At 38.9% G+C, this 19,621-nt stretch overlaps 1 protein-coding gene across 1 annotated transcript in view; it reads left to right on the forward strand.

Moving 5' to 3' along the window:
• LOC101860179 (tyrosine-protein kinase HTK16) overlaps window positions 1-17,488 on the forward strand; it is a 49,773-nt gene extending 32,285 nt beyond the window's left edge. The window contains exons 14-20 of the mRNA XM_035970699.1: window positions 1,374-1,428; window positions 2,791-2,876; window positions 5,834-5,971; window positions 9,555-9,743; window positions 13,975-14,066; window positions 15,749-15,875; window positions 16,842-17,488. Coding sequence (XP_035826592.1) covers window positions 1,374-1,428; window positions 2,791-2,876; window positions 5,834-5,971; window positions 9,555-9,743; window positions 13,975-14,066; window positions 15,749-15,875; window positions 16,842-17,039 — 885 coding nt within the window. The 3' untranslated portion in view covers window positions 17,040-17,488. The remainder of the gene's footprint in view (window positions 1-1,373; window positions 1,429-2,790; window positions 2,877-5,833; window positions 5,972-9,554; window positions 9,744-13,974; window positions 14,067-15,748; window positions 15,876-16,841) is intronic.
• Window positions 17,489-19,621: the final 2,133 nt, after the last annotated feature.

Raw genomic sequence — 19,621 nt, forward strand, 5'->3', positions numbered from 1 at the left:
GGGGGGGGGGGGATGAAGGCAACACCGATGACAAAAGCTGAACTTGGAAGCAACTTTTAGTACTGAATTTTCATTATTACAAGAGCTCTCTGCAAAGCGGGCGTTGGTGCAGGCCTTGTGTAGAATCGGGATCTTTTATACTCATACCTTGTAAGCTGTGTTTTTTAAAACTAAAGGGTTTGCGTTTTATTGGATGAGTGATAGTAAATTACATGTAGGCTATTGTATACTACTTTAGCTGTCTCTTCAAGATTCACAGATTTTCAGTGTCACTGCATCTTGAACTCCCACAGTTCTTTCACCTCTCACACTGAATTGGTCTACCTGATCCATTCAAGTTATTACTCTATTTTTAGTTTGAGCAATAATTTTTTTCTTTCACGTTTTTTATAAATCATAATGACAACCAGACTGGTTCTTGACAGTTTATTTTCTGGCTCTAGGCTCTTTTTCAGGCTCAAAACAGGATTAATTTTTATATAGTTTTATAGGCGAATATGATGAGGGGAAAATATACATAAGTTAGAACAGACTGAAATACCTAAGTCACAGTATCCCAGTGCCACACTGACATGTTGTTGACTGGATATAATGTACCCACATGTGTGTGTGTGCGTTTGTATATGTGTAATAATATATATATATATATATATATAAATGGAGCATTGGTTGCCCTTGTTATGTAACATGCCCCTGGAAAATTGAGTCACCCTGATAGACACAAATTACTTTGATGGTTGACACGGCGCACCGGCAGTGGAATTTTAGTTGCCGCGGGGGGTTCCCCGCTGAGCGCCTTATCACGTCGGGGTCACTGGGGTCAGCTCCCTGTCGCCGCTCTGTCTGGGCCGACTTAATTTTTGGTACTTTTCAACGTACAATTTTAGGTGTATCCTTGTATTTATGGTAATTCTCATTTAGTGCTCCCAAAGCATGCATTTCTGCTCTTGAGACTCAAAAAAGAACGGACGTTGTAACCTGTCGGCAATGCTAAATTGTAATTTTTTTTGGACTAGCGTGAATGAAAAAAAGTCTTTACGTTGAAAAGTGTAAAAAATTAAGTCAGAGATTTACAGAGACTTCTTAGTTCGAAAAGAAGGCCATTAAACCCTTACCTTCTCTTTTTCCTCTGATACTTGAAGAAAGAATTAAGACATTGAAAGGTGGTATGTCAAAATTGGTCTCTTGCAGGAGGAGTAATTTGCTTTTCTTTGCTAAATTTCATTTGGAATGGTACAGTGCTGCAAGTTGATTTGATATCTTTCCCATTTTTTGACTGCAGTTGTTGTGAAGATTATAATCTGTTTTAATGCTTATATGAAAAGAATATCCTGAACAGAAGCAAAATCGTGTCCCTTTTTTTCTCCTCTCAGCAACAAGAAGAAAAAGAGACTTTGAAAGAGATCAGTAAAAAGAACCTTAAAGTTGGTAAGTATTGTGAGTAATCAAATTTTTCTTAACACTGGTGTTCTTTTCCTCATGTACATCTGTGTGTGCCTCCCTGCGTGGATTTATTGAATATGAAGTATGTGTTCATTGCAGTATGTAAATGTACACTTGATAATGAAAATTGCTTAATTTTTTTGTCTTTAAGTTAAATCATTATCTATGTTTAGCTTACCATAACAAACCGTGTGCTTTACAAAACATAGTAGCCTACAATGGCATAGAAACACATGCAACATTCTTGCACAAGGGCACGTAAAAATGACACAAATATACTCATGAAAAAAAAATAAGTGTGCTTAGAAATAAACAAATGTGTGTCACAATGTGGTGTAATCAGGCGCTCGTCAATTTTTGGACATGTGGAGTTATTGGTATGATCCTAACACTTGTTCGATTGTCTTGCTATTGGAGAAAAAAATTCCCATCTATTTTGATTAGAAGTCAAGATATTTGAGATTGGAGAAGATGGGGTCGCCTGGTTTCAAAGGTTCTCCGTAGCTTGATAGTCCATGGAAACTGAGAACTTACATTTTTTGTTCCTTTAATCAACGTTTTTCAGTAAAATTTACCCAGAAATGTGTGTTTAACTGGACAAAATAGTGTTAAGCCAAAAAACAAAAATTCAATAAAAATTACCAAACTGGCAGATAAATGCCAGTTTCTTCAATTTCATTATTTCAACGAGCGCCTCATTTCACCACGCTGCCTCATAAATTGTACTTGCAAACCAATTTTCCTGTTAGAATCCATTCCTTTTCTAGTTGACACAGACATCTAGGAAAAAGTCATGAGAATAGATAATTTTCTTTGAAGTATTCTTTTTTGTACCCAAAAAATCCCTCACAAGTTGAGTCCGCCACACACACACGAAATGCTATCACAATATTAACTTCAAGCCAAGCCAAATGGTACCATACTTTTTACAAATTGTAGCACCAAAGTTATTGTCTATATTTTCCACACACCCGAGGTTGGTCATGTTTTGATGTGTGTAACTGTTTGTGATTTCATCAACTTGGTTTTTCTACAATGGACTTGTCACTCACAAAATGAGGAAGAAGAAATTATTTTAAATGGCGACCTTAAGCAAATAAAAAGGAAGCAGCATCTTTTCAGAGATTATTGCTTTATGGGCATGCATCATTATTGATTGAGAAATTATATCCTGTACATGATTTTTGTTCTGGTAAGCTGTTTTTTCTCTTTTCCTTGCATTCCTTTTTTTTTCTTTTTCAGCTCACGCTTTCTCCATTTTAATGTTCTTTTAGTGTGCAGCTGGAATAACAAAATTCTAAATGGAAGTGTCATATGTATATCCAGTTCTATATTGTTTTGTTTCAGGATGTGAGCTGGGAACAGGAGAATATGGATCTGTTTACAAAGGTGTTCTTACATTGGAGAAGAAAAGACTGTTCAGCAAAGAAAAGGTCAGAAAATTTTTATTTATTGTGACACTTCGTTGCCGTACAATTACAACGTTCTATCCGCTCGGAACCTAGTTTTGAGAAATTTGATATGAAAAGTTTTGAGTTTTGCGAAATGTCAAGCTTTTTAAAATGAAATTCTTTGAATACCTTGATAAAGACTCCAAATAATCTTACGATTTTGATAGAGAAGATAGAACATTTTGGTTTCTCACCTCATGGTCTGAGTAACTGAAAACAGCCAAAAATCTCGGATAGAACTTTGTATATCTAAGGTAGCAACTTGCCCTGAGAATATGGGAGTATCAGGAGACTTTAAACCTGTCACTGCTCATTTGCCAGTATCATTTTATGATCTTATTTGAATGTGTAACTCTGGAAAAGCTAGGTATGCCTGTGGCTTCACATCATCATCCAGTGCCAGATCTGTGACAGACATCAGCAATCGTGGTTCTCCATTCATTCCTTTGCTCGGATGCTCTTAAAAAAGCTACATTTCCCTGACCTTTCCTTGTCACCCACTTGTTCAGGTTCCCCAAGTAAGTTGCTCTGGGCCTGCCCCTGCCTCGCTTGCCTTCAATTTTGCCAGTGAGAGCTAGATGTTCAAGACCCTTATGTCTGTTCTGGTGTCCCAAAACCTGCATTTGTCGTTTCCTGATTGTTTTTAACAGTGAGCGTCCCACGTGGGCTTCATTACGCACTACCTCATTTGATTTCTTTTCCTTCCATGATACTCTTAGCAGTCTCCTAAGAAACCATATTTCTGTAACCATATTTCTGTTGCTTCCATTCTATTTTCACTGTCTTTAGTGATTGTCCAGCATTCAAAGCCATATAGAAGGGTTGACCATACATAGCATTTCAGAACTTTCATTTTTGTAGTCATTGAGATGTTTCTATTTTTCAGGATTGGGCTCATTTTATTGAAACTAGCCTTAGCCATTGTAATTCTCCGTTTTATTTCTGTGGAACATTTGGCATCAGATGTTATCATATATCCTAGATATTTAAACTGTTGGACTTTTTTGGTCTTTTCACCTTTGCTAATGAGATTACAACTAGGATTTGCTGCTTTTTTGTATATTACAGTGCTTCCACTCTTCCGTATTTTTACGGAAATCCGTACTTTCTGCCAGTTCTGTACTTGTTCCTCCATCATTATCAACTCCCTCCGTTAAAAAAAACTGCGATAGCGTAAGACTAGATATCTACTGAAATTCCATAGCAAAAGATCCGTACTCGCCTTCGTACGGTAATTCTCTCGGCAATAAGTTAATGTTATAGAGACCAGCCAGATTACGCATTTCCTGCAATTGGCCATTATTCCACTATGCCCCATGCGTTCATTGCGGGTTGGTCGGCAGTACGTTTTTTACCTGCAAATTGATCAAAATCTGGCAAACTTTTTGTGTCGATTTCCTCCTTTCTATCATTCATTCACTCCTTCCGTCTGTCTATCTTCGGACTGTTTCCGTGGCAGGAAAATCTGCGCGTTGATCAAGTAAATTGACTTGTGGTCTTAGACAGGAAATTACTGTCAGAAAGAAACTTGTTTGCAAATTTGTTGTCTAGTTCTAGAGAAATTATTAATGCAAAGATTTTACTGCGCAGGAACGCGATAAGGGCCGCGATGAAATAAATCATGCTTAAACTTCTAAAATCAAGAATGATTCTCAGTGGTGTTCCGAGGTTGTGACATGCAACATTCAGAAGTGAAAATTGTGGAAAATTAGGGTATATGCTGGGTAACTGTATTGTGAAGGTACATATCTCTATTCATTATTCCCAGGTTTGCCTTCTGTCAATCGTGCGATGACATATTAATTAAATTATAGTAGCAATGGAATGGGAACCTGCTTTTAAACATTGCCAGCAATGGAAAGATATGTAGTAGGTGAAAAAATCAAACAAGACCAAATGTTGGTGAACAAATAAATGTTATGGGTTGGAGGCAATCTCTTCAAACAGGCTCCCAAATGCCATTTTTAACCCTCTAACAGCCCTAAGTTTCAATTTCTTCTGTCCCTGGACCCTGCTGGGGGACAGAATTTTCCTTACTTTTCAGCTTCAGCTGGTGAAAGCACTGATATTACCATGCATTCTGTTTTCTTTACATTCAACACTAATCCTTTGCGTTCACTTTCTGTTGCAACAGTATCTAGAAAGTAGTGGAAGGTCCTTTTCTGAGCCTGCTATTACATCTGTGTCATTTGCATATCTCGTGTTATTAATATTTTCTCCATTGCCTTTGAGACCCGGACATTCTTCTGTTTTTCTAAGGATCGTTTTGCTGTACATGTTAAAGAGGTCTGGTGACATAACACATCCTTGCCTCACTCCTCTCTTAATCTGCTTATATTCACTGTATTCTCCATTACTTCGCACAGCAGTGTTTTGGTCCCAGTAAAAGGGCTTGAGGCTTCACATACCAGTGGATAATACACACTGTCACACTCATACTTGCCTAAGTCATTTTTGGGACTAACTGAGCTACAGCCACACCTAGATATTTTGATTATTTCCCCAAGTGTCTGTCAAAAGTTGTTTTAAAGAATAGATTTTAATAAAACCAAAAAAATATTTAATGAAAATTATTATGTGTTGTGTTTGTTTTGTAAGTGCAAAGATTTTTGTTATTTTTCTCAAAATGCTGAAAAATGGGCATGACGATATGTTTGTCAGCTGAAAGACTGCATACTGAAAAAAGCCAACTGATACTTGAGAGCTGTTTAGTTTGATTAGTGATTAGCTAGTGCAGTGAACTGAATTTGTGATTTTTTAAATTCATAATTTGTTTCTTTCTAACTAGCCAGTGATTGGAGCGCATCACTAGTTGGTCCTACTCCTTTTTTTCTTCTTCTAGTTTCTGCCTGTCTGTTGTACTTTTTACCTGCACTTAATGACCCTTGTCATGCCAATGTGCTTCCCTTTACTCTAACTAAAACTCGATCTTACCACAGATTGAAGTGGCCATCAAGACATTCCATGCCGTGGGCAACTTGGAAGATTTTAACCAGGAAGCTCACGTAATGCAGTCCCTGAAGGACGACTTCATCGTCCGTCTGCTCGGTGTTTGCTACGGTTCGCCACTTATGTTGGTAGGTTCAGGAGCTGAATGGCTCGAGATAACACCACAGACCTTGCAAGTTCTCCAATAAATCGGAGAATTCGATATTTTTTTTTGGGGGGGGGGAGGGGGGTTCCTGGTAAAAGCCCTCATTAAATTTGCGTAAAATCCAATTTTTTTCTTGAATTCAGTTTTCGCAGTAGAATGCAATTTATTATTAAATGACGTGGAAATACACTGGTTTATTTGCAATAGAAGTGAAATTTCACTTTTTTTAAAGCTTTTATTTGCTTGTATTTACTATAATATATGTTTATTTGCTACTCTCATTTTTGTGACGTTGCCTGAATCTACTGGGGTTCTGGATACCCCCCCCTAAACTTGGATTTTTAGTGAAGTTGGAGGAAAACTCCCATATTTGGTCATGGAGTGGTTGAAAGCTCTGCTAAGTGCAGGTCAATGGTCTGTTACTTGTTTGCACTCTCATCAGAATTATGGTATTGTGGTGGGCGCCTGCCTTATTAGGGGGCTGCTCTGTCCTCGTTCTCACAGGATTGCTATGTTTATACAGTCGAACCTGTGTAAGACGGCCACACAATGTCAAGGAGGAATGTGGCCATATAAGACAGGTGGCCGTTTTAGGCAGGACTGATCAGTATGAAGAAAACAAACCATCCCTTTCTGAGGTCCCAACATTGTTGTTGTTGTTGTTTTTGCTTGTTTGTTTTTTTCGTTTTTTTGTTGTTGTTGTTGTTGCTGCTTTTGTGCATGGGCGACAATAAAACGAAATGTGTCAGACAAGGAGGACCGAGTGCTATGGTAAAACAAACACATGGGTCGCCCCCACTCGCAGAACGAGCAACGCTTCTGTCACAAGTTCATGTTGACGTCCATTGTTACTTTGTTACAGACTGGGTAAACAGTGACCACTCACCTCACTTACGATTTGTGTATGAGTTTTGGGCAGGGCTTATGGGCTATGAAGGATCTCACGCTTACCTCAACAGCAGTTGAAAATTTGTTACCTATTGGTCAACAGTGGGAGGGGCCAACGCAACATGATCGGATGGAGGGACTACCTAACAATAACGACAGGTGATTGGATCATGACGGCTCACCCACAACGCCAGGGGCCAATGCACAATTTATGACAAAACGTAATGAAGTCACTAAGGTGGCCGTCTAAGACAGGTGTTATTGCTTAGTGTGATAGGGATTGTGTGTTAAGGTATGGTGGCCGTGGCCGCGTCGGACAGGTGCCCGTTTTACGCAGTTAAATTATGTAGAAAAAATGCAAGGGGGGAAATGGAAAGTGGCCGTTTGTACAGGGGGCCGTCTTATAGAGGAGGCCGTCAGGGCAGGTTCGACTGTATCTCCATTTTATGAAGCAAGTTGAGTTAGAATTAACTTTTACCCACTTTGGCTCGTTGACCTTTTCAAAATGAAAACTCTTCAGAAGTCCTGACAAGGAGGGAATGTTATAAGTTTTATGCCGCCATGACTTCCATGGTCTTCCAAGTAATGTTGGTCGGTAGTCAAGTGGTTAGGCTTCCAGACTCGTAATTTTGAGATTGCAGGTTCAGAGACTGAAGGCTCAGTACAGCCTGACCATGTGTCCTTGACAAAGGCACTTTACTCAGATTTTCCTTTTTAGCTCAGTCCTTTCAGAGATGGGGGGGTTAACTCTTTTTATCTGGGCTATGAGGACCACTCCTGGCTACGAGTAAACTCGGAACAGCTATACGGTCACGTCAAACAGCTAGTTCTGCTTGTAATTACCAAAATACGCAAATATCACGATGCTAACTCTCTCTGAATATTTAAATTTTCCTATGAACAGCGATTTCTTTGTTTATGATGGGTGTAGAAGCTTGAAAGATGTCACAAAAACCCTCGTTCACGACCGATGAAGTACTTCTTGAAGTCGTGCTGGGTTGTGAGGGAGAATGAGACTAACTTTACGAAAATGACTCTGAATCAAGTGCCATAAATTCCGTTGTGGGTGATAACGAACAGGAATTAGACTATCTAATAGCGATTCAGATCACGGTGAAGGGGTCAGTACTGGAATTCGTGCAGTACCGATGGGTAGGGGTAGATCTATAAATCCAAGGAGATGTCGTGGGCGCGGCAATCAGGGTCAAGTTGGAGGGTGAAATACACCTCAAAATTTACATGGTGCAATAGGTGTCATTCCTAACCACATACATTTATAAAAAACTACTTTCAATTTTTAACATAACTGCCAAATTTCCTTAAAACCTAAGAGTAAATATTAGAAATACAGCACTTTGAAATGTACAGTCTGAATTCCCACTCTTTTGGGGCGGCGGCCCCAGGACGGGTACAGGATAAAAAGTTAAAGGTGCATCATCATCATCGTTGCTTTTCTCTCCCTGGATCAGGATATAGGCCACGAACAAACACTTTCCACCTTTCCCTATCGTGGGCTAGTCGCTTGATGGTGACTCTTCTCCAGGTTCCATGTGGTCTTCCCCTTGATCTTTTACCTTGTGGGTTCCAATTTAACACTTTCCTTGTTATGCAACTGCTTGACTTCCTGAAAGTGTGTCCGATCCATCGCCAATGCTTTCTTCCCACCTCCTAAAGATGCACTGTTTCACTCATTTCTTCCCCATATGTGTTTTCAAAGAGAAAAAAAAAACAGGGAAAGTCACAAAATAAAAATCATGAGAAAAAAAGTTTTAGATGCAGCTCCCAGACCCTGACAGAATTTTCCCTACTTTTTTGATTTGTTGGAAGCACTGCTGTCGGTTTATTATTTTTGTTCGGTATCCCGTTCAGCTAACAAAAATAATAGACCCTCAGTAATACAGAAATGAAATCATGAGTCTACAAGCTTTTAACTCTTTAAGCCCTGAGTTTTTTCCACCGTTTCCCGGAGTTTTTTTCTACAGTCACCTAAACCTGATGTACTTTGTCTCATTATAACCCCAAAAGGTTGCCTCCAACTTCTAATAGCAGAAACAAAGGCTTAGTCATTACTAAAAGATTTGGTTCGGGAATAGTTCTCAAAAACTAGCACTAAATAAAACGAAGCAGTTGTCACTGCGTCCGATGGGGAACAAGGTTACGCTCTCAGTGTCCGATGAGTTCAAAGAGTTAAAATAGATAACCGGATGTTTTTTAATTTTGTGACATTGCCAGTTGGTCCATTGGAGTCCTCAAATGTTCTTATCTCGTCCTATGTGAGGCAAGTGGTTGGAGGATGCCAGTGATAGGTCTGACTATCAGCAGAATGACTATCTGTAGGTCTGACTCTCAGTAAAATGGTTTATCTAGTGATATGAATGTTTACTTGATTAGAGTCCTTGGAGATGAAACAACCTGTTCTCTTGACTCTTCTTGTCTTGTTTTTGTGTATCTTGCTCTTCTCTTCAATTGATAAGCAAAACCATGACTCTTCCCACTTCTTTACTTTCCCTTTGATGTATCTGTCTGTATGTCTTGCACTTTCCCCACACTAAGTAACTTGTCATTTCTATGAGCTTCTCGTTTACTCAAACTGACTTACTCTTTCCCCAACATCACAGGACTGTCTTGATATGGATTTGCTTTTTATTTTTAAAATGGGACTAAACTATCTTATACAGGTAGAGGAGTTTGTTCCCATGGGCTCCATGTTGTCCTATTTAGAGGACTACCCACAGAATGTGCGTGTGAAGCAGGAGCTCTACGTGTGGGCGGCACAGATTGCGGAGGGCATGAAGTACCTGGAGACCAAACATCTGGTCCATCGAGATCTGGCAGCTCGGAACATACTCCTGCGGAACATACATCATGTGAGTTCTTCGTAACATACGCGGAGTATTTTGTCATTAATTTAGTCCGGAACTGGATAAATATTTACAATAAGTGATAATGCTATAAATGTAGTAAAGATCACTGCTACAGCACCCTTTTCCTGGTGGCTCTAGGCATTTCACATTAAACGAAAATTTTGATAGCTTACACAATGACACACTTCATGCATACCAACAAATTCATTGTTCAAAAGTCCTTTCAAATACATATGCACCCATAATATACCAAATTTGACAAAAGCACACCATGGCTGCTGATCATGCCTTTTGTTTTGAAGAAGAATCAAACCAGCTTGTAAAGTAGGATATAAATACATGTGTCTTGAGGCTGTCAGTGTAGGAGCCTCTCTTAACTCATTCGCTACGTATTATTTTCGGCTTGTGGACAAAAATTTTTTCGGGAGGGCGAAATGAGATGATGATAGTGCGCAGTTCAAAGGTCTTTGGGGCCACAATTTCAATTAAATGTCTACATATAATATACCAAATTTTTCAGTATGGTTTGTAGAATACATCTGTGTAGCAAGGTCCACTTCACCAGTGAAATGACCCAAAAAAAACTTAGAGACACAGACAAAGCTTTATATACCCCCCAGAACCTTTGTTCCCAGAACCCCTAAATCTCAAGACAATGTGAGAACTGCTCATGGAGTGTTTACAATGAAAGGGAAACAACTGATAATATAATGGACAAGCAACTGTGGTGGATTATGGATTATGTCCCATATCATTACATCTCCCCTTTTAGTTTCTAAAATGACGTTAAATTAAAATTTGCAAGGGAACAATGTCTTATTCACATGTGGGCTAAAATGTAGTTTTTACTTCTTATGACGGTTTATACTTTAAATCCACCCTGGCTGAAGCGGTCTTTTTAGGCAACTGAAGTGTTGGAAAATAAGGTCCTTCCTGTAAAAGTAACTTGTAATCCACCAGAAAAAAAATATATAGTAAAACAAACCTATAACTGTTGCTAGTCTACACAGCAACTTAAATCAGGTGAGATCAGCCTACACATTCAGGGTGTTGCTCACCAGAAAAAGGCCATTTGGAAACACAAATTCCTAACGAACAGTCTACTGTTCTCTATTTTGATTAGAGTGAAAAAGAAAAACAAACGAACACATCAACACAATACTAGCTCAAAGCACAATCTAGCTACACATTGGCTTTGAGAAACAGTCCATGAGTTTCATATCATTCGTCACGGTAACGTGCTGGCTTAACGATGGCTCTGCCGCTTCTGCTGACTTGCGGTGCTGCCACTGCAGTTGTAGATGTCGCCTGCTGATTCTGCATTTGTGACATCACTGGCTCCATGGACAAGTGCGATGATGGAGATGGTGGAGGCTGCTCTGGAGGGCCTCCACTGTTACTCCCAGGATTTGGAGGTAGGACTGGATCAGCATGCGTAGAAATCAGAGATTGGTAGACCTCCGAGGACTCCGATGCTGGAAACTGGATGTACGGCGACCTCAGACTGTCGCCTCCCTCTGGTTGGCGCAGAAGATGGCGCCGATTCTGCCTAAGCACGCCGCCTGCTGCCGTCTTTACTAGGTAAGACCTAGGTGCACACTGCTTTACAACCTTGGCTGGCTGCTTCCAACCCTGTTGTCCGTCCAGTTTGATGAAAACCGGATCACCTGGTCTAAGCTCAGACAAGGCCCGAGCTCCGAAGTGTCTGTCATGGTAGGACTTTTGTTTCTGCTTGTAGACTCTGTCCTTTTCGCGCAGCAGATGCGTGTTGACTGCGCGAGGCTGTAAGACTGTGGGAAGTGTTGGGAGTGTCGTCTTCATTTTCCTCCCCATCGCTAGCTCTGCCGGGCTAGCCCCCAGTCCTGGTATTGACGTAGCTCTGTACGTCAACAATGCCAGAGCGTAGTCTTCTTGCCTTAACAGGCGCTTGGACAGTTTGACTCTGCACTCTGCCGCTCCGTTCCCAGATGGAAAGTGTGGGGAACTGGTAATATGCTGGAAACCCCAGTTTTGGGCAAATCGTGTGATGTAAGATTGGTCTGATTGTCACTGACTACTGTCTCTGGGATGCCGTGTCTCGCAAAGATGATTTTCAGTTTTGTGACTAACGTTGAGGCTTTCTGGTTGGGCAAGTACCCAATTTCTGGATAACGTGAATAGTAGTCGGTGACCACAACGAACGACCGACCTTTCAGTTCAAACAGGTCAAGTGCTACCTTCTCAAATGGCCTGTTGGGAAGTGGCGTTGGAAGCAGAGGCTCTTTGGGATGGGATGCTCTCTCTTCCAAGCACTGTCGATAATTTGCCACTCTTTCCTTTATGTCTTTCCCAATTTGTGGTCTCTCTGCATTTAGCTATTCCCATATGACCGTGGTGAATCTTCTCAAGAACCTCTTTTCTCATCTCTAATGGGACGACTATTCTTTTCTCTCTCAACAGTAGCCCGCCTTGCACACTCAGCTCACTTCTGATATCGTACAAGTTTCTGGCAGCTAGTTGAACGTTTTCTTTGTATGCAGGCCATCCATTCAGTGTTTAGCTCAGTATTTACAATGAAAGGGAAACAACTGATGATATAATGGACAAGCAACTGTGGTGGATTATGGATATCATTATAATCTGTAATATTTATTTGTGTATTTTTCAACTTTGGTTCCTGTAAGAGGCGATTATGCAACACAATTTTGCCTGGATGCAGACAAAAATTTGAAAATAAAAAACAAATAATCTTTGGTGAAACTCAAAAAATATGTTTGCACCTTGTCAAACGATACATCAAAATAACCATAAATGAATATAGAACTGGAAAATATTGAAAAATTTGCAGTTATTTGCTCACATTCCAAAAAATGTGTACATTTGGATCCTAACATCCGATATTGAAAAAAAATAAAATCAAATTTTATGTTCTTGAAAAAAGGACAAGATGCATTCACAAACAGAAAAAAACTCACGTATCTTATATGGAATTATTCAGAATTGCTTTTGGAATAAACCTGTACGTGTCTTGAGTGGTATTTTTTGTGTAATTTCACCCAAAAGTAGTGATTTTGGGGAGAAAAAAATATTTCGACAATTTAGATCTAGACCTTCTTTTCTTTAGTGAGAAAAATAATGATACATTTTGTTGTGTAAAAGTACTAAGACTGGTGTCTGGGCTATAATTTGGGCTTCGCGATAAAACAAAGTCGCATAAACTACGAAATCACGTTTCAAAAGTGAAACTATACTTCCGATTTTCGGTGGAAACGCTTGACCCGGATATCAATGTTATATTATATCCTTTATTTTAACATGGATACGTGGATTGGAATAAAATCTAAGCTAGAATTATAGGTCGGTGCTCGAGCCGCCCGGGGCGGCTTAGCGTAGTGACGGCTCTTTAGCTGCGCCGCCCCCCAAGGCTCAGCGTAGCGAATGAGTTAAATGCAGTGGGAAGGAATTCCACACTGACAGAGCTGCTTCCAAAAAAGCCCTGCCTCAAATTAAAACATTTTTTTTTATTTCCAAGGTACAGCCTATAGCGAATAATACAAATGTTGAGATCAATGTTTTGCCTTGCTCAAAAAAGGTGTCATGAATGCTATTTTTTGGATTTCTTACATGAGTTTTAGACTTTCTAGTAAATAGACAATTTGTTATCTAAGATAAATTCTAAATATTTGGACTTTACTTTAAAACCACTTTCTCGTTTCAAACTAGTTGGTCTATCGTATAAAATTTTTTTAAATGTCAGAACAGACATTAGACTATTTGTATGGGTGTCAGTTTTTCTACGAAATAGGCTTATTAGAACAAAAATAGTCAGAGTTCAGTAGATTAATATTTTTAAAAATTAACACAGTATGGTCCGTGCCTAAGAAGCTGGTCATTCGAAAACAAAAAACCCAACAAAACAGGTTCTGTGAGTGGAGACTGTATTTCACCTTCCAATACTTTGTTTTTATTATTATCTTGCTGAATAAAAATTGGAGAAGAGAAAATTTGTAAGTTTGGTTAAACAAAGATGTTTGACAAAATCCTATTTTTCCCATATATATATATAATATATCTACATATTATATACTGTTTTGAAAAAGTGCCGGTTCATATGCCCCTACTGAATCAATACCCAAAAAAATCAAATGTTTGATAGGTTGCGGTTTTTGTTTTGCATAATCTTTTGTTCCTACTAACTTTTTACTCTTTATGCCCAAAATTCTTAATGTTTTACTTATTTTGCATCTATTTTTAGATAAAAATCAGTGATTTTGGTTTGTCCCGTGCCATGAACAGTGACAAGGAGTATTACAAAGCCTCCAAGGGAGGGCGATGGCCCATCAAGTGGTAAGTGTGTTGCACTCTGCCTCTCCGGTGAATAGCTGTTGTGATAGACAATTCAAGGACTCTGAGATGTGCTCAGTGGGTCAATTGATGGTTTATAGTTTTGTATAGAGGCTCTAGAAGTTTCTCTCGTTCTGCTATTTCTTTTGTTTTTCCCCTGCTATTTGTTAGGGGTAGGTGGTTGACGGGTGGTCTGGTGTGGTTTGCTCCTTCTTTCCTATCAAACATCTTTCATCCTTATCTCTCCTCCATTATTTTATGTGTTTTCACTCTTACCTCTCTATTCTTTGGCATTTATATTATCTAATTGTGTTGCAAGTGCTGTAAAAATGGAACAATTTCTGAGGGGATGTCTACCATTGTTCTCCTATCCACCTTCTTTCCTATCAAATATCTGTCACCCTTATCTCTCCTCGTTCTTTTTTGTGTTTGTTTGTTACACTCTTGTCATACCTATGATCTTTGGCATTTTTATGACTTAATTGTGTTACAAGTGCCATAAAACTCTTACTTGAACTAAACTAAAAGAATAGAAAAAAAAAACCCATTGACGATCACCTTTAATTACTCATGAAAGAACCCTTCATTTAATTTTCCATCTCAATAAGTCTCTCCCCATAATGATGCAATATAATAACAAAATGCATTTTGTATAGTGCGTATCACAACTCAACAACGAGCTGTATGCGCTTTACACTATATTATTACCCCAGCAGATCATAGAATACTCAGAAACATTCTCAGATTCCTGGGAAATGTACAGTGCTGTCCCCGTCGGATTATGAGATTGTACGGCCGCGCTGTGGCTGCGTTTTTTCGCACAATTCTGCAACATTGCATAATTTTGGATTCCCCGCATTTGCATTTTTTCACGTTCTTTTCCTTTTTTCCACAAAACAATTAACGCCTCGCCATATGACTAAAGGGAAGTAATCCACGTAATAAGTCTAATTTAAGTGACAAGTTGGTTATTTCCCTTGTTGGTAGATCTTGGTTAATGTTTATGGGTTAGGGATTTTGTTCCTGTGAGCATATTCAATTTTTTAATCCGTCAAAAGTTGTCCTCATGTTTGACAGGTGTCCCTGGTTTTGGTGATCATCAGAGGTCCAGATGTCCTTTTTTTTTTTTTACACATTTTTCTTTCCTCTATAGATCTAGATCTACAGCTGTAAGTTACAGAGATTATATTTTTTGGTTGTTTTTTTTCTGACTAATGTGTATTGTTTTTTTTCCAAATACACAACAAATTACTTATACTGATATGTTCTGTTTTCAATTTTCTGTACATGAAACATGAAAATTCTTGTTGAAAAAGTACAAAACATTTTGCGAATGGTGTTACGGTAACTTGCATGATTTGGCCATCTAAATTTGCATAATTCTGCGGGGACAGACAGTGCAAGCAGCTGATTAAGTGCTAAAACACTAACAAACTGACAAGATCTTTCACTGTCTATAGCTGGGTACCCAATTCTCACCTCGGTGAAGTGAGGAAAACTCGTGTAAAGTGCCTTTCTCAAGTACACAATGTCAGGCCACTGATGGGATTCGAACCCACAACATTACAGTCGTGAGTCTGAGAGCACCAGGCCACTGACGCCATATCTCAGTCTCTGTTCCCCACCCCTCCCACTCCACCATGTAGAACTTGTTTGTTGGCCTTAATCTACCGGTCCTCTCACAGGTATGCACCAGAGAGTGTCAACTACGGCCATTTCTCCCACGCTAGCGATGTGTGGAGCTACGGGGTCACTCTCTGGGAGATGTTCTCGTATGCAGCCTTGCCTTATGAAGACATGACGGGAGTGGAGGTGACTATTCACAACCATAGAATCACAAAGTTCTATCTGCTCAGTACTTAGTTTTGAGAAATCTGACGTTGAAAATTTAGTTTCACATCAATTTCGTTCAAATACTATTCTTTGAATATTTTGATAAGGGCTCCAAATAATCTTACCGTTGTGATAGGGCAGATCATTTGGTTTCTGACCTCATGGTCTTGGTAACTAAAAACGGCCAAAAATGTCAGATAGAACTTTGTACTATTAATATTAACTCACTCACTACCACTCCCGCAACTGATACAGGTAAAGTTGCTCCAACGCTGTGATACCACAGAATAGGAGCAACAGAAATATGGTTTCTTAGGAGACTGCTGAGACTGTTTTGGAAAGAAAAGGAAATAAAATTCGATATTCTTGAAGAACTCCACTTGGGCCTCTCGGTGATAAAAACAATCAGGAAAAGACAAATGTAGTTTCTGAGACACTTGAATAGACATAAAGGCCTTGAATATCTAGCTCTCACTGCCAATATTAATTGTAATTGAGGCAGGATTAGACTCGGAGCAACCTACTTGGAGAGCATAAACAGATGGATAAAGGGGAAAATACAAGGACAGTGTGGCTTTTTTTTAGAGCATCTGATCTAAGGAATGAATGATGAACCATGATTCACTATGTTCCAGATCTATCACTTGATGATGATGATTTTAGAATAAGTTTTAAAGAAAGAGCTGTTTTATATTGTTGCTAAAGTGATAGGCTTGTGGGGCATGTTCGCCCATTTTAGTTTATGGAACAACCAGATATTTTCACCAAAATCATTGTATACAGGTACACAAGTATGTTTGTACTGTAATTAACATTGGAAAGGGGGAGGACTTGACAGGTAGATTGTTCTTGCTTTTGATTTTTACAGGAAGCACGACTTGCAGTGTAACACTAAAGTCTGGACAAATATCCTGTAGCTAGAATATTTTATTTTTTTCTGCTCAGGTTCTCAAGTTCATCGAGGATGGAAATCGTCTGCAGCAGCCGGAGAAGTGCCCAGACGGGGTGTACGAGGTCATGATGAAGTGCTGGTCGTTTGAGAAGGTGGACAGGCCAACGTTTAAGTGGCTGAACAAACATTTCGATGAGGAGCCCGAGTACATGAGTTCTAAAGAACTGAATCGAGCTGCGAGGAAACAATAGTTGGAGCTGTAGCTTGCTGTGCTCATCCCATGTTCACCTGAGTCTATTGTTGATGTATTGAGAGAGAAAAACTGTCTGAATCTTTTTTTCTTTGTGGCAATATATTAATTCTTATTTTAAGAACTATTTTCTTGTGATTCTCATGGAGGCATTTCTGAAAATTATACATCCAACAGTTCAGTTAGAAATTAAAGGATATGTAGGACTGAATAAAACCAATTGGTTTTTTTTAAATCTTCTTTTCCCAAGACAATGGCTCAGCAGCTGTGGAATGAGTATTAGCTCTTGGAAATGGTCATCATGTTTTTGCCTTAATGACTCACAGTGTTCATGAAGTGAATAATTATTATGTGGGCTTTCAGTGTTTTCAATGTGGGCCTTGTAAAAAAAAAAGAAATAATATGCACTGTCTTTTCTGTTACCAGTTAATTTATTTCAGATTTACAAAATGTGGAAAGGCTTTGAACTATGATAAATTACTTTAATGTTGAAACTAACTAGATATGATGTGCTGCTACATAAATATTCTATATGCAAGATATATCTACTCCAAAGACAAAGAGACCAATTACCAAAATTGTATTTTTTTTACTGAACAATTGGAAGCTTGAAACTTACACTACTCTTGAGATAAGGAGCTTTACTGATAAGCCGTGAACTAACTTCTACTCTATGTCAACTTATCTCAGCAAGTACTGAAAGTGTATCGGGAGTTCTGTCTCCGTAGGAAGTAATTTTAGTTTGGTCATGATTAATGTGGCCATGGGACCCAGGTTTTTGACTCTCTGTGTCATTTACAACTGTCTTGCATGGAATTTTATCTTTTTTAAAAGAGTTTTCAATTTTAAAAAGAAAAATTTATGTTTATACATAAAAGTTTTTTCCATCAGTATCTTCTATTATGACTCCCGTTTAAGTACAGCTTCATTGCTATATGAGGTAGTTTTGCCTAGGTTCGAGTGCTTTTGGAACATTTTGCACTGATGAACTTATGAATTTCCTGTGCGTAGATTAATAGTAGAATTAAGTGTCAATGTCACAAGAGTTAAAAGATATTCTCAAGCGTGTAGTTGGAGGGCCTCCACTTTTAGGTCTTACTTCTTTGCTTTTCCTCCCTATGTTTCTGTTTATCTGTCTTATGTTTCTAGCACTAAATGATCATTTTAATGTTGATGTGCTTCTATACTCAAACTTGAAAAACATATTCGTTTCTGTTCCACCGTATACTACATGGGTGCTGGACACCTATTAAGTAATGACACTTATTTTTATGCTTCAAGACACTTTTAAACTTGTCTTAAGCACAAACAGGTGCTCCATTGGTCCTGGTGGTCTTATGCTGGACTGCAGAGCAGAGGGTGCTGGTTCGAGGCCCACAAGGGTCATTCTAGACCAAGAGTTGCTTGAGGAATTTTTTTGACTTTCCTGCTTGTTCATCATGTATCAGAGGTTCTGGGTCTGAAACATATATGTGAGGCCTTGTTGTGAAGTGAGGCGCTCGTCAAAAAAATGAAATCGAAGAAATTGACATTTTTTTGGCTGATGGGCAATTTTTTTCTCATTTTTAAATTTTGGTTCAACACCTTTTTTGTCTATTTAAAAGCACATTTTTAATGCGGATTTTACTGAAAAACATTGATTAAAGTCACAAAAAAAATGTAAATTGTCAGTTTCCAAGGACTCTCAGGCTATTTTTCCCGCGTTTTAATGGCATTGTACAAGTTGTTATAAGACGGTCGCATGTCTAATACGACCTCTTTTTTCATCAGCAATCGGTGGCTGTCATAGACAGTTTCAACTTTATTTTCTTTTGCACAAATATGAGTGGAGGTATTTGTTTCAATTGCCAAAATTTATTCAAACAGTAGTGCTGCTCTAGGGCATATCAGTGTATCTGACAAAATCAAGTTTTTTGTTGTTTTTAAAAAGTTTTCTTAGTTTGTTGCACCGGACTTGCCATCATCCTTCTTGTGTTACAGGCAGGACAGCCGACCTACATTCACCTGTGTTTGTGGTGCTGGGGTTAGGCACGGCTATTGCACACAGGAGACCCAAGTGTATTCCCAAATGGAAAGAATTTTTATTGAGTATCCCGGGTCTTTCTTTCTGTTGAGATATTGTTTTTATAAAAAGGTATCTCTACTTTCGACATTGTGGGTTTCAAAATCACAAAGCTATGTAAATGACTGATCTCCTTGTCAACTATGTTCAGAAGCATTCACATCTTTAGACAGGCTGTATACAATTTCACATACATGCCATTGCTGGTCACCACTATGCAGCACCCTGTAAAATTTTTGATGAGGATGGGATTTTTTTTACAAAATAGAAAGTACCCACTTGTGCCTTTTGCCCCTTGTGAAGTCTGGACTGCAGAAAACTTCTCTCCAGTCATCATAATCTCTGGCAAATCTCTCCAGCCGTGTCCAGGAATGTTTAGTCCATATTGCTTGTTCATTTTCTTTAAAGCAGCAGGGTTTTTTAAAATGAACTTCCGGTGCAGCACACTGGTGCAGAATGTGGCCTGTTCATTTCTATTGCAATACCGTTGAAGACATAAGGCTTAAAGTGCTGAAGAAATC

This window comes from Aplysia californica, unplaced genomic scaffold, assembly GCF_000002075.1.
Source record: "Aplysia californica isolate F4 #8 unplaced genomic scaffold, AplCal3.0 scaffold00308, whole genome shotgun sequence".
Lineage (NCBI taxonomy): Eukaryota > Metazoa > Mollusca > Gastropoda > Aplysiida > Aplysiidae > Aplysia > Aplysia californica.